Raw genomic sequence first — 21528 nt, 5'->3', positions numbered from 1 at the left:
AGGTGGAGAGATGGGGAGGGACCAAGAGGCCAGGCCAGGAGCTGCAGGGAAGACCAAGATGGAAGGGGCATCACCATTCTGGGATGCCAGGCTGATGGGCAGCCTAAACAACCAGTGTGGGGCTACAGACCTTGCAGCAGGGGTGCAGGGACAGTCTGAAATTGTTCAAATGCCAGCATGATGCCAGCTGGCTCTCACCCACCTCCATCCAGGGGAAAACGGTCCCCTGCCACTGCTGTGTTCCCCAGCTCCTGGGAGCCGTGGGGCACTGCCAGTGGGGCTGGCCTTTGGAAGCAGAGGGCTGACTGCAGGGATGAAGGCATCTAGGGAAGTCCCTGCACATCAGTCCATCCATAGGGAGGTGACCGAGGGATTTGCAAACCAGAGAGGCAGCTCTCCTGGGCTGAATTGAAGTGGCACCCTTCTCAGTCACAGCATGGTCCCCATGTGCTGAGACCACCAGCCCAACATCCACTGGAGTCTCAGCCTCAGGACAACCTGGGAGGAGGAGCAGGGCTCAGGTGCCCGTGCAGGATGACAGGTGGGGCCCTGGCTCCAAATGGGAAGCCCAGGCCTTCTTGGGAAGCACTGAGCGCTGTTACTAGAGAGGGTCTGGCAGAACTGGGATTACTCCTGGGAAAGGCGCCGTGCAAGGGGCTGATCCTGGCAGAGGTCCTGCCACCACCCTGGTTGCAGGGCTGGTAGCACTGGAGGAGCTGCTGCTCTCGCCAGCATCCCACAGCCCTCGCCGGGGACAGGCGCTGCAGGAAGAGCTGTGTGGCAATTGAAAGGTTTCTCTCTTGAAAGTCAAAATGAGAGCAAGCCACAACGGAACCGACATTTGGTTTATTTTCTGTATGATTTATGTAACCCTTGCCAAAAGATGCATCAACCCCCACTGCATCCCTGGCTTGTCCCACAGCTCTTTAATGGGCAAGAGACTGAGCCAACAGAGGGAGGCGGGTGGCCACAGTCATCTCGTCGGGGCTCTTAGCACCTTGCAATGGGTAAGAGCTCAGGCTGGAAAGGGTTGTTGCTCCTCCTTGAGAGACACTTTTGTCACCCCAGCTTGTGCTTTCCCCTGGAGCACAACTCCAGCTTCTTCCAGGCCACCTCCCAGTACACTCACTAAGCATTTCCATGCAATGCAGGGGAGAAGTGTTTCCGGAGGGAAGGGCAGGAGCCAGCAGGGGGGGGGGATGCGGGGGGCAGCCCCAGCCCCTTCTGGTAGGTGATGGGAGGGGAGGCAGCAGCCAAGGTTGCAGACTCTGTGCTGCAAACCTACATGGGCTTTTTTGTCACGGAGCTAACCCTAGACTTTGGCCTTGGATGAGCTTTAGCCTAGGAAAAAGCTATTAGTGGAGGAACCACTGTGCATCCTCACGCATCCTTTGGCAGCCCCTTTGCCAAATGACATCAGTGGGAGCTCGGGGCTTTGCCTTTTTCCAACCTTCACCATAAACCTCAGCCTCATCCTAGATCTTGGTTGTTGACTGAGCCTCCTCAGCACCAGCAGCCATGCCTCAACGAAAAAAAAAAACCACCAAAAAAAACCCAAAAAAACCCAAACAACAAAAAACTATCAAAAGAAGTATTTTGCAACTTGTCCTGTCCTTGGGCAGTACACGGAGGGGTCTGGAGCTTTCTGAAAGTTCCATGGAGGTTCCGGAGTGCCCCCAAAACACCCAGAGATCTTCAGGTGCACCAAAAGGCACATGGAGAGCTCTGGAGCACACCAAAAGGCAAACCAGTGCCTGTCAGGACATAGAAAGCCAAACAGATGGCATTTGGATGCAAGAAAAGCAGAGCCAAGGGGTCTCGAGGGCACAGAAAGGCATGCTGAGGCTGCTGGGGTCACTGAATGGCAGATTGGGAGTGCTGGGGGCACCAAAGGTGCAAGGGGGGTTTTGGGGCAAATGGAAGGGCACACAGAGGCTCCTGGGCTGCTCCAAAAGGCAAACGGAGACTTCTGCACTGCACTGAAAGGCACCCAGAGGAATATGGTGTGTCCTGAGATGCACAGTGGCTCTCAGGAAGCACCAAAAGGCACATTGAGACATATGGTGATGCATCCTGAAATGCACACTGAGGGCCCCGAACCATGGGGCAGGACAGGGTGAGCTGGAGGAGAACAGTCACCCACCCATCCCCAGGAAGGTCTGAGCCTCCTGTAACATGGAGAGCATCTGTGGTCAGACCGTGCCCTGCAGCAGGTCTGAGCTGGAGGCTGCTCCCCCCCGCAGCAGGGCAGAGGGAGCTTGGCATCATCTCGGGGGGCTCCAGGAGGAGGAAGAAAAGTGATTTCCAGGAACAGAGCATCCTCTCGCTGGTCCACAGGGAAATGTTTGCAACAGGGGGATGCAGACAGCTGAAAGGCATGAACCAAAGGCTGCCCAGGGCTAAAGCCTGGTCACCCTGCCTCAGTAGCCCCTGCAGATGCGGGGTCTCCTCCAGAAGTGGGATTCCCTGCTCAGGTTGTGGTAAATCACTATGATGGAGCCCATGAAGGTGCAGAAGAAGATGCTGGCCATGAAGGAGAACGGTCCAATGATCAAGAAAGCGACATAGTGCTTGGCAGACAGTGAGGTCTCCTGACATTGACTGAAGGACTCATTCCCAAAGGCCATGATCGGATAGTTGTTCAGCTGCTCTGGGACTCTGCAGAGGAGCAAAGTCTTCTCTGGAAGAGAAAAGCAGTTCTGATGGGCACACCTGGCAGCTGGGACAAGGCTGGTGTCAAGCACAGAGGGGATTGCAGGTCTATGTGGGACAGCCAGGACCAGGGCAGGAGGTCAGGGGTCAGGTTCACCCAGGGCAGGGTATAAACAAGAGGAGTAGTGAGGGTTCAGGGCTCATCTGTGTCCTGCACCCCAGGGAGTGGAATGGCATGGGGAGGTGGGCACAGTGCCGGAAGGGGCACTGGAAAATGGGTTTGGGGCAGGACAGTGAATGGGACAGGTAAGGTGGTGTGGGCCTGGTTCCCAGGGAACAGATGTGGGGAGCAGTGAGCAGCCAGCCTGGAGCTGCCACAGAAGGTCCCAGCCAGCACAAGTGACAGGCGTGCACCCAAGCTGGAGGCAAGCAGGAGCGGGTGGCAGAGGATGGAGAGATCTTGTCTCTCACTGAGGTTCATGGGGGAAGAAATGCAGGATCAGACCCATGTTCATGAGGCACTGGGGAAGGGGCTGAAGGCTCTGAGTCCTGGCTGGGTCAGCAGTGATGCCCACCCTGATACACAGGCTATTCTTGCCCCCTCAGGTTCCCAGTGCCCAGCACACCTTGCCCTCAATGTGGCAGGACCGGTGCCACTGCTGGGGACAGCACAGGGAGTCCATCGCTGGGACATCGCCCAGCCCTCCTCTCCAGGTAATGCCTGCAGGTGACCAAGCATGGGCACCTGGTACCAGACCCGGAGATACATCCACCCAAGTAGATACAGGAGCTGCCGTGGCCTGAGGACAGGTCCTGGGGAACCTTGCCGTACCCCCATGGGCACTGACCACGCAAACCTTTGGCTGGCTGGCAGCCAGGGTGCTGGCTCCTGCCTCAGCCCCGACAGGGTGACCAGCTGGTGGGGAGTGGGTGGGGGGCTTTGGGACACGGTCCTCCGGACACTCACCTTGCACTTTTTCCCTGTTGTGGCTGAGCCAGCGCCAGAGGGGCAGGATGCCGCAGCTGCACACCCAGGGGTTGTCCTGCAGGAAGAGGGCTCGGAGCTGGGGCAGGACACGCAGCACCCTAGGCTCCAGCTCTCCCAGCCTGTTGCTGCCCAGGTTGAGTGTGGCCAGGCTGGTGAGGGGCAGGAAGGTTTCAGGGGTCAGAACGGTTAAGTAGTTGTTGCTGAGATCCAGCTCCTGCAGCGCCCCGAGCCCCACCAGCGCCTGGTTGTGGATCAGCTGCAGGCGGTTGTGGGGCAGGCTGAGCACCAGCAGCCGTGGCAGGGGAGGGAAGGACTGCGGCCCCAGCACGGTGATGAAGTTGTAGCCAAGCCACAGGGTGCTGGTGTTGGTCGACAGGCTCTGCGGCACCTCTCGGAGGGCATGCCCGCGGCAGTCTGCCTCCCCCGGGGAGCAGCGGCAGGCGGCGGGGCAGGCTGGTGAGGGCAGCGGGCGCAGGAGAAGCAGGCAGGCCAGCATGGTGCTGGGACCCCTCCAGCACCCCATGGCTGCCCACTGAGCTGGCGAGGGCTCCCCAACCTCTGGTGCTGGGACTCCCCCACGGACAGGATCCCTAGTGCCTGCCGCCTCGCCCACCCACCGGTCCAGGCCTGGCAGCCTCGGCTGAGCCTGGTGGTGCTGAGTGAAGGTGCTGGGCAGTGCCTGGCTGCAAGGGGAGCGGGTGGACGTGCTGGGCACCCCGCAGCCCTGCGCATTCCCCTGCTCGCCGCCACCTTCCGTCTGCAAACCCGGATCGGGCTGCGCTCCTGGCCCCGGTTTTCCTTGGGGTGGAGCTGCACTTTTTTCAGCAAATATTTTTGCAGTGATGCCTGCCCTGGCAAGGTGCGGAGCCGTGCCCTCGGCCCTCCCTCTGCCAGGCACTGCTCCAGTCAGGTAAGCAGCCAGCTTTGCATGGCCTGGGATTAACCGCTTGTGTGTGCTGCAGGCTGGAGAGCTGGAAAAAAGCAAAATCTGACCCATCTCTTGGCCTCCAGCCTCCCCACAGGGCATCCCCCAGGGGTGCGCTGCCTCAGCAGCCATCTGCAGAGTGGGGTGTGGAGCCAGGACCCCCATAGCTGCCTGAGGTGGGACAAAGCTTAAATCATATCATCGGCAGATCTAACCTCATCGTCTCTGCTGGCCCACCATGCCTGGAGGTCCTGGATGGGGAGCCCTGCTGGGAGCCATGGGCCACCCAGCCCTTGGCTGGGCTCTGTTTGCTCCCGGCAGGAAACAAAAAGCCGTGCCAAAAAGAAGGAGGGTTGGGATGTGAATCCTGAGGACCACCCTCCTTCTGCCCAGCAGGATCACACAGCTGTGTCCACACCGGGGGACACCCAGGAACCCCCACATGAGAAGGCATGAGGAAGGTGAGCTTGCTGGACTGTAGCTACCCAAAGCTTGTTTACCCTCCCCCCAGCACGGCAGTGCAGGCTAGAGAGGGCTCAAAGTCTACCTCCGTGCTGTTTATACCTGCTCCAGTTTCAAAGCTGCCTGATGCCCCACAGCAGAAGGCGGTAGAGGAGAGGTGTCACCTCCCAGCACCCACCATCCCTCACAGAGCTCAGCACGGCTGGCAGCACCTCATCCCCCTCACAGCCTGGGGTGGTGACCCAGAACAGGGGCGCCGTCCTCCACTGACACCCTGGAAACTCCTGTCCCATTTAGGACCCAGCGGTCACGGTCCTGGAGGAATCCCTGGCACCTCTGCCCCATGGCCAAAGGGCTGGAAGGGCAGCAAGGCAGCGCACGGCTGCACCCCAGCCAGGACTGGGATGCTTCCCAAATCTGGGGCAGAAGCAGCAGGCGGGCAGTTTATTAATAGCATCCAGAGAAGCTTTGGTTTGTTTATCTATCCTGCAGCAAACTCAGTTTGCTGCATTAATCCCCATCTGGAAATAGTTCAGAGGAATCCTCCAGCCCAACCCAGCCCTGAAGCAGGGCATAAACGCACAGCCACATGGAGCTGCAGCACCAGCTCATCCCACCAGCAGCTGCCGGCTATATGGGAACCTGAATTTTTAGGGAGCCCTGTCCCAAAACGCTCTTCCTCCCCAGGGGCTGCATTGTCCACTGCCTGTGGCCACCTGGGGTTAGGTTAGAAGTGCAAAAATCATTGGAAAATAACCAAAACCAACCATTAAAAGCAAGGCCATTTCCAGCTTTTGTGCTCAGAAAGCCCAGGGGCTGCAAGACCATCTCCACCAGCCCCTCGCTGTCACCCGGCTGCACAACAACCCCATGGCAAGTGGCAGGAGAGATGTCCCCAGTGTCCTGCCTGCCAGGGACACCAGCCAAGTGCAGCGCTGATGCTGGTTGTGCCTGGCTCCGCTCCTGTTTTGCATACATTGGCTGCACACTGCTGCAGTTGAGGGCTGGTGACCGTTTCAGGTCCAGTAGCCCAGCAGTGCTACCACTGTCCCTTCACACACGCTGCCAGTGCTTGGCAGACCATGGGTCCCTGTCACTGCCCCCTTCTCTGGAATAGGGGGACCCAGCACCCTGCCCCCAGCCAGGCTGCACCCCCCTCTGCCCCATCCCCCCATTGCAATGCCTCCTCCTGCAGTTTTGGGTTCCACAGGGAACAGCAGAGCCTGGCCCCAGGGCCAGCAGCAGGAGAGGCTGCTCCAAGCATCCGCTCTGCAAGAACAGCTCAGGTGGCCTCTGCTGAGCGATGGAGGGGTCCCCCAAGGCACAGGGCTCAACACCAGCCCTGCCTTGGCCAAGGGGTGTAAATCAGGCTGCCCAGCCAGCATACCAAGACCATTCCGACAATGAAGTGATGGAGGGGCAGATAAACTCCTTCAGAGACCGGCCACTGGCTGGGAGCAGCAGGGACATGCACAGAGGCACACTGCCAGGGCCAGGCTTCAGAGCTTGGTTCTGGTGCTGACGGGATGCGGTGGAGCCAGGGTGGGAGCACAGAGGCAAGGACCTGGGGCTAGGGACAGGGAGCCAGGGGTCTTTGTCACCCTCCACGATGGAAAGCTGAGACCCAAGGTGCTGGGCTGAGCACAGAGCCCTGCTGGCACCTTTGTATGGAGTCGTGCCCTGGGTAGGGATGGGCCCTTCCCCCCACCCACCCTTGAGTATTTGGGGACAAATGAAGACAGAGGAAAAGCGACGTTCCTGGTGCTTCTGCTCCCATAGCTGGAGCTGCCTGGATTGGGCTCTGCTGGGAACATCTCAGCACTGACTCTTTTATGGCAGGTGACACCAAGTGGCAGAATTGTGCATGGGCAGTGTGCGTGGTGTGGGTGTTGTGTACAGCGTGGGTGCTGTGCATGGGGTGAGTGCTGTGCACAGGGCGGGTGCTGGACTCCTTTGGCTCCAGCACTGGCACCCAGTGCAGGGGACGGCCAAGCACCAGGACTATCCAGGGGGCACAAGATCACTGATGACCCCAGGGAGGCACAGGCTGGGGTCCCTGCTGAGCCCTGAGGGGCAGCCAGTGGTGCCGGATGCTGGGATATTGCAAGAGCTCATAAACCACATGGAAAAGAGATGCAGAAATTGGGCTTTGAGGAAGGACTGCAAGAGCTGCCCAGGCAAGGCCAAGCCCTGCCCAAGAACTGTACCAGTATCACCCTGGTGCACCCCAGACCTCCCCATCTGGCCTCTGTTAAACCCACACCCAGCTGTTGGGGATCTCATCCTTGCACCCCATGTGTGGGGTTAGGCAGCGAAAGCCGTCCTGGCAGCAAAGGCATGACCTGCAATGACAGCGGAGGAGCTTGTGTACAGGCTGTGCATGGGTGTGCAGGCAAGGAGGTGAGGAGAAGGTCCAGCAGGAAAAAAACAAACCTGGCACAAGTCACAGAGCACAGGGGTGAGCAGGAGCTTCCATGGACTCAGCTCTTCTCTCATACTGGAGTAAAGTAGTTGGTGGACAGATAAATCCAAAGAGCTGAAGCAATGTGTTGTGGCATCCTAACAAATCTGTCAACCTCAATTTCAACTGTCCAGCTACCCTGACACCAAAATTTCTCATGTAAAGGCCAACAGAACAAACACTTAAAGTAATCCAGCAGGACAGGTGACTTCTCCCCAACCCACCCCCACTGTAGGCAGGGTTTGGCTTGGGTTAACCCAAGGCTTACCAACAAATATGACCAAGACCTGCAGCCCAGCAAGACCAACAGAGTGTTGTTTAATAGGCATGAAGCTTTCAGATGATCCCCAGAGCATTTCCGCATTGTTGCGGTGTGCCAGGTCCCTGTGGCTGCTGCCTGGGGGATGCTCGGCGGAAGTGTCCCTGCTGTGGATCCACACTCATGGAGAAGCAGGGCATGAGCAAGCCCTGGGTCAAGGACCAGGGAACATCCATGATGGCTGGACCAAATTTCTGAGTTGTCAGAGGGGCAGGTGGGCATAATGAGGGGGCAGGGGCATCTTCATCCCCGCTGTTGCACTCCAGATCCCAGCAGGATGGACAACAAGCCCTGAGCAAGCTGAAGTCCTTTCCAGGCTGCCAACACAGCCACAGCACCACTGTCCACACATAGGTCTGAGGCACGGTGCAGGGTCCCCAGAAATGGTCCCAGACTGCACCCCAGAAGCTCTGCCAGCAGCCCCATCCTTGTGCTCAGCTCTCAAAGGCTGCCATCATCCCACAGCACAGGCACGGCCGGCAGCAGCCACGCTGGGGGAACAGCGCCGGAGGCACCGTGTCTTGGCACAGCCCCACTGGCTGCTGAGTAACCACCTTCTCTTTGCATGAGCCCTTGGTGGCTGAGTCAGGCTGGGACCTGCTGGCCACCCGGGGATGCTCCTTGTCAGCCTTGACAGCAAGGAAGGTGGCCAGGTCAAGGTCGAGTGTGGCAACGCCGCCACGCGGCATGGGTGTATTTTGGCGGCACTGTGGGCAAGGGATCCAGCGCTGCTCGTTGGCAACAGTGTCGAGGCGTTTCAGGCAGTCTTGGCAGAAGGTATGGCCGCAGTAGAGCCGGCGCGGCAGCCGGCCACACAGGTCGTAGGAGGAGTAACAGATGATGCACTCAAACCGCTGGCTGCCCCGGCTCGGCGTGCATGAGTGTGCCCTGACACATGGCCCTGTGTCCTCTGCCCGGGGGCTGCCACCAGCCTGGGACATGCTGGGGAGGGGAGGGTGAAAGGAGCCATCAGCCCCGTGGCTGGAGAAGGTGTCCAGGTGTGGGATGCCACCTCCGAGAGCATCCGATGTGAGAGAGATGGAGACCAGTCCCATGTGATGGCTTTCCAGGGGCATCAGGCTGCCCAGCACCCCTGCCCGCTGCCTGCCTGCCCCGTGGCCAGCCCTGCCTGGAAGAGCAGGACCCTGCCACTGCAGTGGGTCCTCCCTGCATCCATGGGGAATGCGTTTTCTCTGGTGCCACGCTGAATCCCTCCTGGGAGCTCCGCCAGCCCATTGGGAATAAGGGTCTGGGTTAGTGGGGAACACGGGGTGGGCAGGAGAATGTTGGCTGGGTGGGCTGGGCAGCAGCCACAGCCCTGCCCCTCACCAGCTCTGGGCTCTGCCAGGCCACCGTGGCATGGCTGTCAGCAGCACGGGATGGGCATGCAGGCTCATGGGGAGGAGCTGAGGGGTCCAGCCCCATCTCAAGTGGGGACTGGTATCCACAAGCATGTTTGCAAACCCCTCCCAGAGGCCACCAAGACCCCGCTCCCTCTCTATGGATGACCTCAGGCATTTTGGTGTACATGGGTGGCCCTCTGCTCCCCTCCTCCCAGTTCCCCCATCCCTACCTGTTCCGAGATGCTCCCCCAGGGCCTCAGAGGAGGTGGCAGAATGGCTGTGCTGTCCCAGGGAGTTGCAGCTGTCCCGTGGGGAGCATTGGGGGCCCAAGTCACCGGCAGCTCCCCAGCAGGGTCCCAGCAGCTGCTGGTGGCAGTGGTAGTGGGAATGGGCTCACCTTTCAGGGACAGGCACGCTATCGGATCTGCTGCCAGGAAGCCAAGCCTGGGAGATTGGGTTACAAGCACCCGGATAACAAAGACCTCTGAAATCTAAGCCCCAGGAGCAGTCATTAATGATCCATCTCTGCTTTATTAGCAGAAGAAATCATCCCTGTGAAGCCAAGGAACTCTGGGCTTCACCGTGGCGGAGAGGGCTTGGACATCGGCTGTACCTGGGCAGCAGTGGTGGAGTCTTCCACATCCTCAGCCACACCCCCTAGCCAAAAACATCTGGGCAGATGTTGGCCAGCGGTGACACCCTATCGCACTCCAGCCCACACATCCCTGGGTGGTCCAGGCTGTGGGGACGGCTGCAACCAGAGCAGGAGGGCTCAGCAAGGCTCAAGGGGGTGGTAGGGCTGGGGCTGGCACAGGGACAACAAGGCTCCAGCCTGGTCCAAGCTGTCAGTGCCCATGTGTGGGGTGGAGGTCCTCATCTGCTGCCTGGGGGTGACCGCTGCCACAGACACAGCCGTGACCTGCCCCTGCTCTTCCAGCTGGAGCTGCAGGCTGTCACGGTAGGGGCTGAGTTACCCCGGGCTCTGCTCAGGTATAATCATGCTCATCACCAGACTGGGGAGAACCCAGCACCCCTCGGTGATACCTGCAAGGTTCTTGACAATGCATGACCCTGGGGAGGTGGCAACACCAGAGTGGTGGCAGACTCAGTCCCTGCAGCTGCCAGCCCCTTGCACAGACACACCAGTGCCGCAGGCTCTGCACAGGGGGTGATCCCAGCAGGGGCAGATTTAAAACAGGGAATGCAGTAGGGGGACATATCCTGAACCCAAAGTTCCTGGAGGAGAAAAACACATCCTGGAGCCAGGGCAGGACTGCCAGGACACTCAGCAGCATTTCTGCGTGGGAGCAGGAGAGGGCAGCAGCTCCTGCTCCAGGCAGGAGCAGGCAGCAATGCAGGCAGGGAGAAAGGCAGCGCTGGCCTGTGCTGGCTGCTTACTAAACATTTCAGCAGCCCTCAGGCCACGTTTCCAGCACTCTTCTGGAGCAAGAATTGAGGGCTTTGGAAACCAGGGGACTCCCAGGGCCACCAAGCTCCACAGAAACACTCTACCCCTTGATGCTGGTGCTTGGGAGCAAGGCAGCAAAGCCAGCCGCACAGCTCCTGCCGGGGCACAGTGGCCATATCCTGACACAGGATCCTGATACGCCCTCTGCCACAGGTTTTTCCAGGCAGTGTACATGGGGTGACTGTGCCCATGGGCCCTCAGGTGAGGGGATGGCACCCCATGGCAGGGCTTTGCTCTCCCCTTGCCAGGCTGGCAGCAGGCAAGGGATGGCAGGGTGGCCAGCTTGGGATGGGGCTGTGCTGGGGACCTCGGTTTTGGCCAAACACACTGACCAAGGTGTAGGCAAGGGTCATGTGCCCTGGGTAGATGAGGAACCAGCTGTGTGGGATTCCCGCTGTGCCCTGGCATCTCAGGGTACCACCCTGCATGCCTGCGGGGTGGGTGGCAGCACCCTGGATGACAGCAGCCAGGGCAGAGCTGGTGGCTGGATGGGCACAGCGTGTTCCCTCCAGGGCTGTGTGCCCAGGGATATGCAGGCAACTGGATGCCTGGAGATGTCCAGGCATGCCCCAAAGCTGGCAAGAAGCCATTCTCCCACCCAAAGCATGGTGGTGGTCTGGCACACCTGCCACACAGGGAGGTGTGGAGCAGGCAGACATCAGTCCCTTTGGGCCATAGGAAGCTCTGCCCAAAAAGACTATATGGGTGAGAAGGATGAGCTTGGCTCCGTGCACAACGGGGGTACCACTGGCACTGCCCAGGGGCAGTCACTCTGCCTCAGCTGCCTCTCCTTGCAGAAATGTGCAAACACACACGCATGCACCTGCTTCCTACCTCACTCCACTCCCTGCCCATCCCCTGCCCATCAGCCCTCATGTTGCCCTCCCACATGCCAGCACAGCTGCGTCCTGTTGATACCTTGTGCCCAGCTGCCCTTGGCCACTTCTGCCTATTGCAATCAAGCCCCTGGTGTGGGGCTGTGCACTCCGGTGCACCCGCCCTGCAACCCACAGGCAGGTCTTGGGGGGGGGGGGAGCCCTTGGTGACATGGGATGTGCATCTGCCAAGCTGTGCAGGGTGACAGCAAGGGGCACGCTGCCCGAAACCAGCTTTTAGCCCCAGCTGGGCTCCATGACCCCTGCTGAAACACTTGAATCCAGGCCCACAGGAAAGGTGTATCTGCAATCACCAGCAACAGGCATGGGCAAGAAATGTCTTTTCCTGTTCCGAGGAGTCATCTCTGAGAGCTGCAGGGACCTTCGGCACAGCAGGGCAGGGAGTGGCACCTTCAGGGGCGTGCGAAGGTCTGATCTAGACGAGCCAAGGCCATGCATCACCACCCACACTCCAGATGCAGGAGGTGGCAATCACCCAGCACAACCCTCCACACCCTGAGCACCTTTCAAAGGTGAAACACACCCAGGGAGCACCCACGGGACCCTGCACACAGCTGCCTGTGTCACCAAGAACCCTGTCAAGGTCTGGAGCAGCATCTTGTGCCCTCCCCTGCTCACACCCCCGGCTTTCCTGCTGCCTCCAGCTTAATCATTGCCTGGGTGTCTGGCAGGCAGCACTCTGCCCAGCCTCTACCGCCTTGTTTGCTGTTGCCCCAAGGTTAGGCAGGGCAAAGAGCAGCGGTGACACACGGCACTGCCAGCAGATGCTGCACCCTGCCAATGCCCTGCCCAGGCCAGACCAGCACATCCCTTGCCCCTCACCCCCCCGTGAGCTCCCCCGCCAGCCCCACAGCTCTGCCGAAGGCACCACACACCCCTCAGGAACAGTCTTCCCTCTCCAAACAGTGTCTGTCCCCACAGAGCACGTCAGACCCCCCGGGGCACTGGGTTTCTGCCAAGCCAACATGGTGATGCCACGTCCCTGCCCAGCCATGCGGTGGGTGGGCTCTGTGTCAGGGCAGGGCTGGCGTCGCGGCCATGAAAGCAAACAAGGGGTGGATCTGCCCGTCCCCATGCCAGCACTGCCCGCAGTCCAGGCACGGCAAACAACAGTGCTCCTTGTGCAGGGCAGGCAGCATGGTGCTGTGTCCCTGCCAACCTCCTGCAAGCGGCACACACCCCCGGCCACACACCGGCATGGGACCTGGGCCAGGCGGAGGAGCTGGGGTAGGGGGGGTGGTAAACTGGCAGGGCTCTGCCCTGCACCTCTGCCAAACCACTGCCACCCCAGCCAAGAGGCACCCAGCAGCGGTGGGATTTCAAGGGCCGTGGGCTTCCAGGCAGTGGTGGGTTCCTGGTGGTGGTGGGCTCCCAGGGGTGGTGGGCTTCAAGTGCTGGACTCCCAGTGCTTGTGGGCTCCCAGGGGGTCACAGCCAGCTGGGGTAGTGCCACAAAGCCCACCCAGCTGGCCCAGCCAGGAACCTACCCCTTTCCCAGCCCCCCTGCACACCGCCCAAAGCTGGACTCTCTTTTTCCAAAAGACAGGACAGTCATCCTGCTTGGCAGGGTCAGGCTGAGCATCGGCCAGCATTCCCAAGCAGGCAGGAGCAGGCTGTACTGGGAACGCCTGTGCGAGGGGAGCGTTGGGCCCAGGCTGGCAGCAGGGCAGCAGGCAGCAGTGAGCTGAAGAGCTCAATGTGCCACGGCTGCTGCCTCAAGTCAGCAGTGCAACAGTTAAGCCTGGTTTTGAGGGGAGGCAGAGGGCTGTGTGCCTCCTGCACTGCCCTTACACAAACCACAGGGATAAGCAAGAAGTAACATGGGAATCCGGGAAAGCCCAAGATGGAGGGAAGAGGCATACCTTGGCAGGGGAGCAGATGGCTTTAATTTTATTTGCAGCACCTTGAAGTCATCTGCTAACACAGGCACTCTTTCCAGGCCCCTGCCCTGCAGACCAGGCAGTTCCTGCAGTAGCTGCGGTGCTTACGCAGCCAGCACGGCTGCCCGTGGGACGCCAACACAACGGCAGGCTTGTTCCAGCCCGGTGACACCAGCCCCAGCCAAAAACCTAGCCTGGAGCCACCCCAGCACGCTGTGAAGAGGCCAGCAGGCTCCTCACTCGCCTTCCTCAATGCCCAGGGGGTTGCAGAAGGCGAATGATGGGGATCTGCATCCCAGACAGGGTGCCCCAGTGCTATCCCACCGCTGGAGCTGGGCCAGCCCTCCACACTGGACCTGGCCCCAGCGCAGTGTGGAGCCCCACGCCAGGATGTGGCTGGGGTGAGGGGCTGTGCCCAGCACCCTGCAAGGTACACACTGGCAGGAGCAACCAGATGGGGCCAGGGGTTTCCTGCCGCTGGGATGTTAACACCCACCCATACCCATGCCGTGCCATCAGGTGCTGCCCTGGAGTGCTGCCCAGCATTCTGCCAAGCTTTGTCTGTCCTTTCTGTCTCCTTCCCTCTGTCCCATGGGCAGTGTGGCAAGGAGGAGTGGTACCTAGCTGGAGCTTGGCGCAGAGTGCTGCAGCACCCTCATGATGCCGTGCATCGGGGGGCCACTCAGTTCTGGGGAGGTGGGTTCCCATCCCAGCTGGGGGCACATCCCTGGCTCCTCTCCACCGCTCCAAGACAGTGCTGATGATGCCCCCTGCCACACACACAGGGCTGCCATCATCCAAACCTATCCTCTGGCAGGCGGGCAATGCCTGGGTGTTCCCCAGAGTCAGAGGCTTTCCAGCAAGGGCAGACTGGCAGAGTCAGTGTACGGGATTGCAGGCTCAGAGTGTTGCCCTGTCCCCAGTGCAGGCACTTCTCGGTGGCATCTGCATTGGCACACATCATCCTCAAGGCTCCTGGGCTTCAGCAGGGCAGGGAGGACCTGTCCTTCTCTGCCACACCCCACCCTGCGCTCTCAGGACCTGGCAGGGGCCCATCACTGGTGTATCTGGCTGCAAAGCTCACGGGTGAAAAGCAACAGCAAAGTCCAACCAGTGCCACCTCCCAGCTGCCGGCTCTGCTGGGTGCTGGGGCAGCTCTCTGGGGTGCCCAGGCCAGGCAGCCATGTCCCCACAGGTGGCCCCTGGCCCCATCTCATGGTCAGCATGCCCTGTGGGTGCAGTGAGGGCCCTTAGGAGACAACACAGCAGCACTTTCTGCAGCAGGGGCGGCACTTGCAGCAGCTGCATTCCCCACTGGCCCCGCATTCCCCACTGGCCTCCTGCTCCTGGCCCTTGGGTGGCTTGTCCAGAGCAACAGTGTAGAAGGAGTTGGGTGATTCCTTGTTGAGCATCCTCAGGCTGGCATAGGGGTTGTAGGGATGGGACCAGGACTTTTCTGTGGAAATGGTCGGGCTGTTCCAGCTGCCAGTGGAGTCTGCCTGCTCCTCCACGCTGTAGGTGGGCACAGCTGCAGGGTTGGCAATGACAATGGGCTCGTCCTTCAGGTAGTGAGTGATGAAGCTTTGCTGGAACTGGTCCCGCGGGATGTTGACGCTGGCATAGGGGTTTTCCAGACTGACGCCACGATCCATCTCCTTGTGCCTTGTCAGCATGCGCGGCCTGGCTGGCATTGCCCACCTCCTGTGAGACAGACAGCCTTAACCTGCGGTGTGGGGGGTGTCAGTGCTGGAGTCGTCCTCACAGCATGGGGAAGGGACCCCCCGCAGCCCCCACTGGTTTGGAGCAGGGTGCAGAGCTGTGGTCCCCCCTCCCTCCCAGCCCAAAGGCATTGTGCCATGCCATCCATACACTTTGGCCGTGTGTCCCTTACAGCAGAACCAGCAGAAGAGGTGACACCCTAGCAGGGAGACATGGGGGTAGGCAGGGTGATGGGGTCGGGGGGGGGGGGGGGGGGGGGTGTCCTGGGTGGGAGACAGGGTGCAGGTACGGCAGTGGGATAGGAGCTTCTGGGGAGAGACTGGTCTCAGAGGTGGCGGGCAGGCACTGAGGAAAGGAGGGGGGGGAAAGGGGGTGCAGAGGGAGGACGGAACAGGACAGGGGCAGTAGGGAGAGGGGCAGGGGCCGGGCAGGCGTGGGGAAGGGGAATCGGGTCGGGGGGGCAGGAGAAGAGAGCCGGCAGGGCGCGGGGCGGGCCGGGCAGGCAGAGCGGCAAGGGAAGGGGCAGGGGGAGCGGGCGGGGGGTCGCTGCCGGCACTCACCGACCGCACGGCTCCGGCCGGCTGCGGGGCCGCTCTGCCGCCGGCTGCGCTTCCTCCTGCACCGACCGCCTCGCCCCGCCCCGGCACCGACGGCACCGCACCGCCCCGGCACCCACCGCACCGCCCCGGCATCGGCACCGGACCCACCGCACCGCCCCGGCATCGGCACCGGACCCACCGCACCGCACCGCCCCGGCACCCACGGCACCGTCACCCACCGCCCCGCCCCGGCACCCACCTGCACTGGCCACTGGCGCCGGTCAGGGGGCACAAGGAACTCGCAGCAGTACCAGGCACCGGACAGGGGGGCACTGGGCACAAGGAACTGGGCGCCAGTATCAGCCAGGGGAAGCACTGGGCACAAGAAACTGGGCACCAGCACCAGGCAGGGGGGCACTGGCATCGGCACTGTACACGGATGCTGGGCACTGCACCAGCACCGGACAGAGGCACTGGGCACTTGATGGGCAAAGGGCACAGAGAAATGGGAACTGAGCACTGAACAGAGGTACTGGGCACCTGGAAAAGCCACCAGTTCCAGTCACTGGCATCAGCCACTGGGCACTGGCTCTGGCACCAGGTAGTGGATAGTAGCACCAGCACAGGCACTGGTATTGTGCACTGACGCCAGTACCACACAGTGCTCCCCAGCCACTACACAGCAGCCAGTGGTACCATGTGCTGTCACCACCAGCATGGGGCACTGACACCAGTGCAGGCACCAGCACCACGTGCCAGGCGCCATGCACTGGTACTGGGCAGCAGGCAGGGGTTGTGGGGTGGGGGCACCACATACCATGGGCCTGTAGGAAGCAGCAAACACCATGCACTGCGCAGAGGGCACTGAGCACCATGCACCCATTCTGAGCACTGGGCAGTGGACATCAGGCACCTGCACCCCCTGATGGTCCCCAGACCCACCTGCCAGGCTCTGCTTGCCCCCATGAACACCCAGGTGCCCCTCACACCCTGCCTGGCTGTGCCCCACCTCTCCAGCTCTGACACCCCAAAACAAGGTCCCCACACAGCATCCTCATCCCTCCAGCTGATCCCTGAGCTCCCAGGCAGCTAGAGGGACGGGAACCAAGCGTGCTGGACCTCAGGGACATGGTGTGTGTTCACAATCAGGAGGATCCATGGTGGGATGCTGGCTGTGGTGTGGGCCTGTGCCCCCCAACAGAGCCTTTGTGAAGGGAAAAAGCTGCTTCCTTCTGGCTACTGCAACAGAAAACTGCTTTTTTTGCCTGCACTGAGGAACTGGGGCTGCACAGGCTGGCCAAATCCTGCTGGCAGCGGTGCCCACCACTGCCCTGTCTGCCCAGCCTGGTGCCAGGTGAGTGGGGACACTGGGCTGGAGGCTGCACCCTTGGCACCCATGGAGCAAGCAGGAGAGCTCAGGCAGGTAATGGGACCCTACCCGTCCCTGGCAGCACTGTCTGTGTGATGGGGGACAGATGCTGGTGGGTGCTGAGCTGCCCAGGCTCCCAGTGGTCAGAGTGCCCTGCTACCAGCACCCCGCCTGCAAGCCCCAGTCTCCCCTGCCTGTCCTCTGTGGCTGATCCCTCCATCCTGAGGCTTGCAGCTCCCAAAGTTTGCCCTGTAAAGAGAGTGCCCTCCCAGGGGGTGGAGGGAAGGGAAGAGGGAGGCCTGGGATTTTTTTATTTTTTTTCTTTTGAGAAACTGAGAGGTCAAACCCTCCTCTGACCAGATCTAGCATCAGGAAAAGGGCCCCATGCAGTTCTGTGCCTCAGTTTCCCCACCGAGGACTGAGAATAGGGGTGCAGCAGAGCACGTGCTGTGCATAACCAGCACCACAGCACCCAGCTCTTGGGTTTTGAAAGCTGCAAAACATCTGCACAGACACCCCGGGGCCTCTCCTCTCCCACAGCATTGCCCGGAGGAGGGCCACCGGCAGCCTGTCCCTTCTCTGGGCCTCACTGCTGCCACGTTTTCCCATCTTGAGCTGTCTCCCCAGAGAAAAACTCATATATTTTACTAAGAAAGCATAAAAAAAATAAAAGAGGCAACATCCTCCCAGGTGTCCTGCTGTAACCCCAGCCCTGCCTGCCCGTGCACGACGTGTCCCTGCTCGCACGGGGATGTCGCTGTGGCTCTCTCCAGCAGCCAGTTTCTCCTCCCAGCGCCTCAGGACTTGCTCATCTTGGCTTTTTGCCCCAGATTTCCAAGCTCAGCCCTGTTCATAAGCGGCCCTGCTCACAGGGAGCTGGCAGGCTGTGAACCAGGCACAGCTCAGGGCTGGGGGGACCCCAAGACCCAGCCTCCTCAGCGCCTTCCCTCTCTCTCAAAGGAGCTCCAAGGAGAAGATCACTTCACCAGCACCTCTGAGCTTTATGGGGCATCCCACACGCTGCTGCCCTGGGCTGTGGACCCTGCACAACGTCCCCAAGCAGGGTGTTAGCTTTAATCCAGAGTGCCTCCATCCCAGCCAATGTTCCTCCCCAGCATCTCGCAGGCGCCTTCTGGATGTCATTCCTCACAGGCTGCAGCTCTGGCTCTGCAGCAGCTGAGCTGGTTGCAGTCTCATCTCAGGAAAGCCCTTCAGCCTCCGTTGCTGTTCTCCTTTCCAGCTGTCAATTTCCTGATGACTAATTTGTTCTTGGGCCAACAGTGTCTTTAATAGCGCCTTTCCTCCTGGCCACCAGCACAGCTGTGACATACCTGGAATCAGTCCCACACAGCACATGTACAGCACCACTGGCAGGGATTGGGTTAATCCAGGTCCTCTGGCAAGGAAAAGGAACAAGAGCAACTCTCTGTGGACCTTATAAGCTCCCTACCAGGTCAAGGCAGCCACAACGGCACCTGACATTTGGGCTTGCTGCCTAAAGGCAAGTTGTCCCCAAAGGCTGATGAATTCAGGGTCACAGCAGCATCCCCCCCCACACACCCCACACCCCCAAAAAAAAGGCTCACCAGCCTTGTGTCAGCCTCAGGGAGCTTCCACCCTCTTCTCCCACATTGTGGAAAAACTCCTGAGCACCAATTCTGGGGAGGGCACTGTCACAGCACTACCCAGACTAGCCAGCTGCAACAAGGCTTTCACCATCCCATCCCAGGTCACTTCCATAAGCAGTTCCCATGGCCGGCCCCAGCACGGCCACCAATCCCCCACAAGGTTTCAAAAGTCCATCTACTGTCTGTGCTGTTTCTCCACTCTCTTCAGGCCAGCCCACCCTGCTTCTTGCCTCTGCTGCACCCAGATTCTTCCTTCTCCAGACTCCTTTTCCAGCCAGCCTCTCCTCACCTGCTTCTCCTGGGGCCTCTCCTACATCCAGGGCACTCTCTCTCCTCCCTCTGTATCTTCCAGGTCTCTCTTAATCTAGGGCTCCTCTCCCATACCCCTTAGAGCTATTTAACTCCTCAGCAGGAACCAGCCACAGCTGCACATCATCCACGTCAGCCAACCCACCCCTGAAGCCAGCCCACAGCTGTACATTATCAATGTTAATTAACCTGCCTTCGTTCCTCTATAATTCCTCTACAGGGCACTGCCACCAGGGCTGAGGTCCTGGGTTCTCCTCAGGTTTGTTCATCTGCCTGGGGGTACTTTGACCCAGCTGCAGGTGACACCTGTGGGAGCAGGGTCTCCAGTAGGTGTGGGTGGTCCATGGATGAAGTTATAGCTGAGTATTCTTCCTTCTGACAGATGCTGAGGAGATGAAGGAGGAGGTGGAGGCTCTGGCACATCAGGAGACCAGTGGAACACCCCTTCCCAGCCTGCTGGAGACCTCAGAAGTGACATGGAGAGCCCTTGTCCCAAAAGACCTTTGCAGCAGAGGCCCTATAAACACCCCAAGTGGAGGAAGGACTTTGTGCAGAACTCTCACCTGTGAACACACATGTGACAGTATCCCTACAAGTGTCCCACCCATGCAGACAGCTTTGGTGACACCTCCATCCTCATCAAGCACCAGTGCACTCTCCTGAGTGCCCATACCAGTGCTCTCAGTGTTCCCGTCAGCCTCAGGGCGACCTGCTGCTGTACCAGTGGCACACATGGGTGCTGTTGTTGGACAGGGGATGCATCCAGCCCCAGCCTCTGCAATGTGTGGGGCGGCTGGCATCGCTGGGGTCTATCCTCCAGAAACAGAGCACCTAGGAAATGTGGGTTTGTCTGTAATGGGAGCTGGGGAGGGGGACACTCATGAGAGAGTAAACTTGTCATCACATGTGGCCAGCAAATGCACTTGGGGAGGTTGAGATGCTGGGACCGGCTGCCCTGGCTGCCTTGGTTATGCCTCAGGAACTGATGCAGAGCATCACTGAGTCAGGCAGACCCCCGGGCACTGAGGATCCTCCTGTTGTCCCCTCAGATGGTCAGGACGGACAGCCCTGGCACCAGGCTGCACCCTGGGCAGGAGGTGCCTCAGGGCTCGCCAGTCCCTGCTGGTGGGGGACAATGGGCACCAGGCCCCCTCCCCAGGAGTCCTGCAGTCCCTGAAGATGGGGGTCCTTCAAATTCAGCATTATTCCCCAGGAGGGAGATTCAGGGAGTGAAAGCCTAACTCTGCCCTTTTCAGCATTGAAAAGCATCATTCCCTGCTTCTTGTTCCCCCATCCTACCAGAGCCTCGGAGGAAAGTCTGGGCACAGCAGAGTCGTTCAGTGTCTGTCCGGTGCAGGGGATGGCGCAGATCTGTGTCAGCGCAGCCCCAGCTGAGGAGAGTTACCAATCCAGGAGCTGCAGCCCCTTAATCTGAAGCCTGAAGTCCGGGTATTTCATTTCTTGGCAAGACATGACTCCAAACTGAGCACCAAGAGCCATGTCCGGGAGTCTCGCACAGCTCTTTGGAGGGTTTATAGATGACAGAGAATCCTCAGATGGAAAAGCTGTTGCACCGGAGCCCAGGCTGCTGTTTTGGAGTCATCCCATGTGGGTCTTGCTGAGCTGGGAGCCGGCACTTCAGAGCTGTGCATCCCTTGAGTAAGTGGAGAAGCTGAACTAGTGCATGGCTATTTGTTGCTTAAAACCAGTCTAATTTCCTGCAATTGTTTGCAGGGCAGGAAAAAAATCCAGCAGAAAAAAAAAAAATTGGAATCTCAGTGCCCACCCAGGCAATGTCCTGTGCTAGAAGAGATGATGGAGAGGGAGGTCATCATGAGATGCTACAGTGCTTCCAGAGAAATGTGCTCTGGCTCTGTGCAGCCCAGGAGAGCACCTCTGTGATTTGAGGAGGAGCCTGAGAAAACCAGGAGAACCAGGAGAAAAAGCCAACCTTCACTTTCCTTTTTTTTTTTTTTTTTTTTTAACCAACATGAGCTTGCTTGCAGCCTGTACCACCTCCCAGCAGCCCAAACATGAAGGGACAGACCTGTGAAGGGGTCCAGGACCTGGGCTCCCAGCATGGGCAGCTGATGGCAAGTCTGGAGCCCAGTGGGTGCTGCAGGGACAGCCAGGAGGAAAGTGCTGGGCTCAGCAATTCCTGCAATAGCCATCCAGAAAAGATCTTGAGTCTGCAGCAGTACCACGGCAGGGTACCCACAGCCTGTGTGACTGAACACAAGCTTTTAGGATTTTTTGCAGGATACCAGCTAACTACAGCGATCTCATGGAATGCTTCAACTCCCTGGTGCTTCACACACAGCAAAAGGGGCATTTCTTGAACAAATCAGAAAGCCACGGGCACATCCCACTACTGGGCATCCTTCCCCTGGGGACAGGCACACGTGTGGCACCAGGGCCGGTGGAGTTGCCCCAGCCCCAGCTGCTCCCAGGGGCTCTCCCAGTCACCAGGACACACAAACTCATGGACAGGTTGTGTCTGATGAATATTTCCCTTCTGCTCCTGAGGAGCCGCAGTGCCGTGGCACAGGCACATGAGGGTGATGATGCTCT

The 21528-nt window shown here is 59.7% G+C and overlaps 3 protein-coding genes across 3 annotated transcripts; all 3 read right to left on the bottom strand.

Moving 5' to 3' along the window:
- Positions 1–46: 46 nt before the first annotated feature.
- LRRC26 (leucine rich repeat containing 26) lies at positions 47–4730 on the bottom strand (the record flags this gene model as incomplete). The annotated part of the gene is made up of 2 exons (XM_080402027.1): positions 47–2680; positions 3620–4730. 2 exons carry the CDS (start codon positions 4728–4730, stop codon positions 2421–2423), a joined length of 1371 nt encoding a protein of 456 aa, XP_080258153.1. The 3' UTR covers positions 47–2420.
- Positions 4731–8241: 3511 nt separating this feature from the next.
- Positions 8242–12746, bottom strand: LOC308069554 (RING finger protein 224-like; the record flags this gene model as incomplete). Its single annotated transcript, XM_080402028.1, has 1 exon — positions 8242–12746. Exon 1 carries the CDS (start codon positions 8881–8883, stop codon positions 8242–8244), a length of 642 nt encoding a protein of 213 aa, XP_080258154.1. The 5' UTR covers positions 8884–12746.
- A 134-nt stretch (positions 12747–12880) lies between these two features.
- Positions 12881–15856, bottom strand: LOC308069555 (uncharacterized protein). The gene is made up of 2 exons (XM_080402029.1): positions 15673–15856; positions 12881–15094 (listed from the first exon to the last, which is right to left on the bottom strand). Exon 2 carries the CDS (start codon positions 15082–15084, stop codon positions 14644–14646), a length of 441 nt encoding a protein of 146 aa, XP_080258155.1. The 5' UTR covers positions 15085–15094; positions 15673–15856; the 3' UTR covers positions 12881–14643.
- Positions 15857–21528: the final 5672 nt, after the last annotated feature.

This window comes from Falco punctatus (genome assembly GCF_963210335.1).
Source record: "Falco punctatus genome assembly, chromosome: 9".
Lineage (NCBI taxonomy): Eukaryota > Metazoa > Chordata > Aves > Falconiformes > Falconidae > Falco > Falco punctatus.
This window is presented reverse-complemented; position numbering and strand designations above follow the sequence as displayed.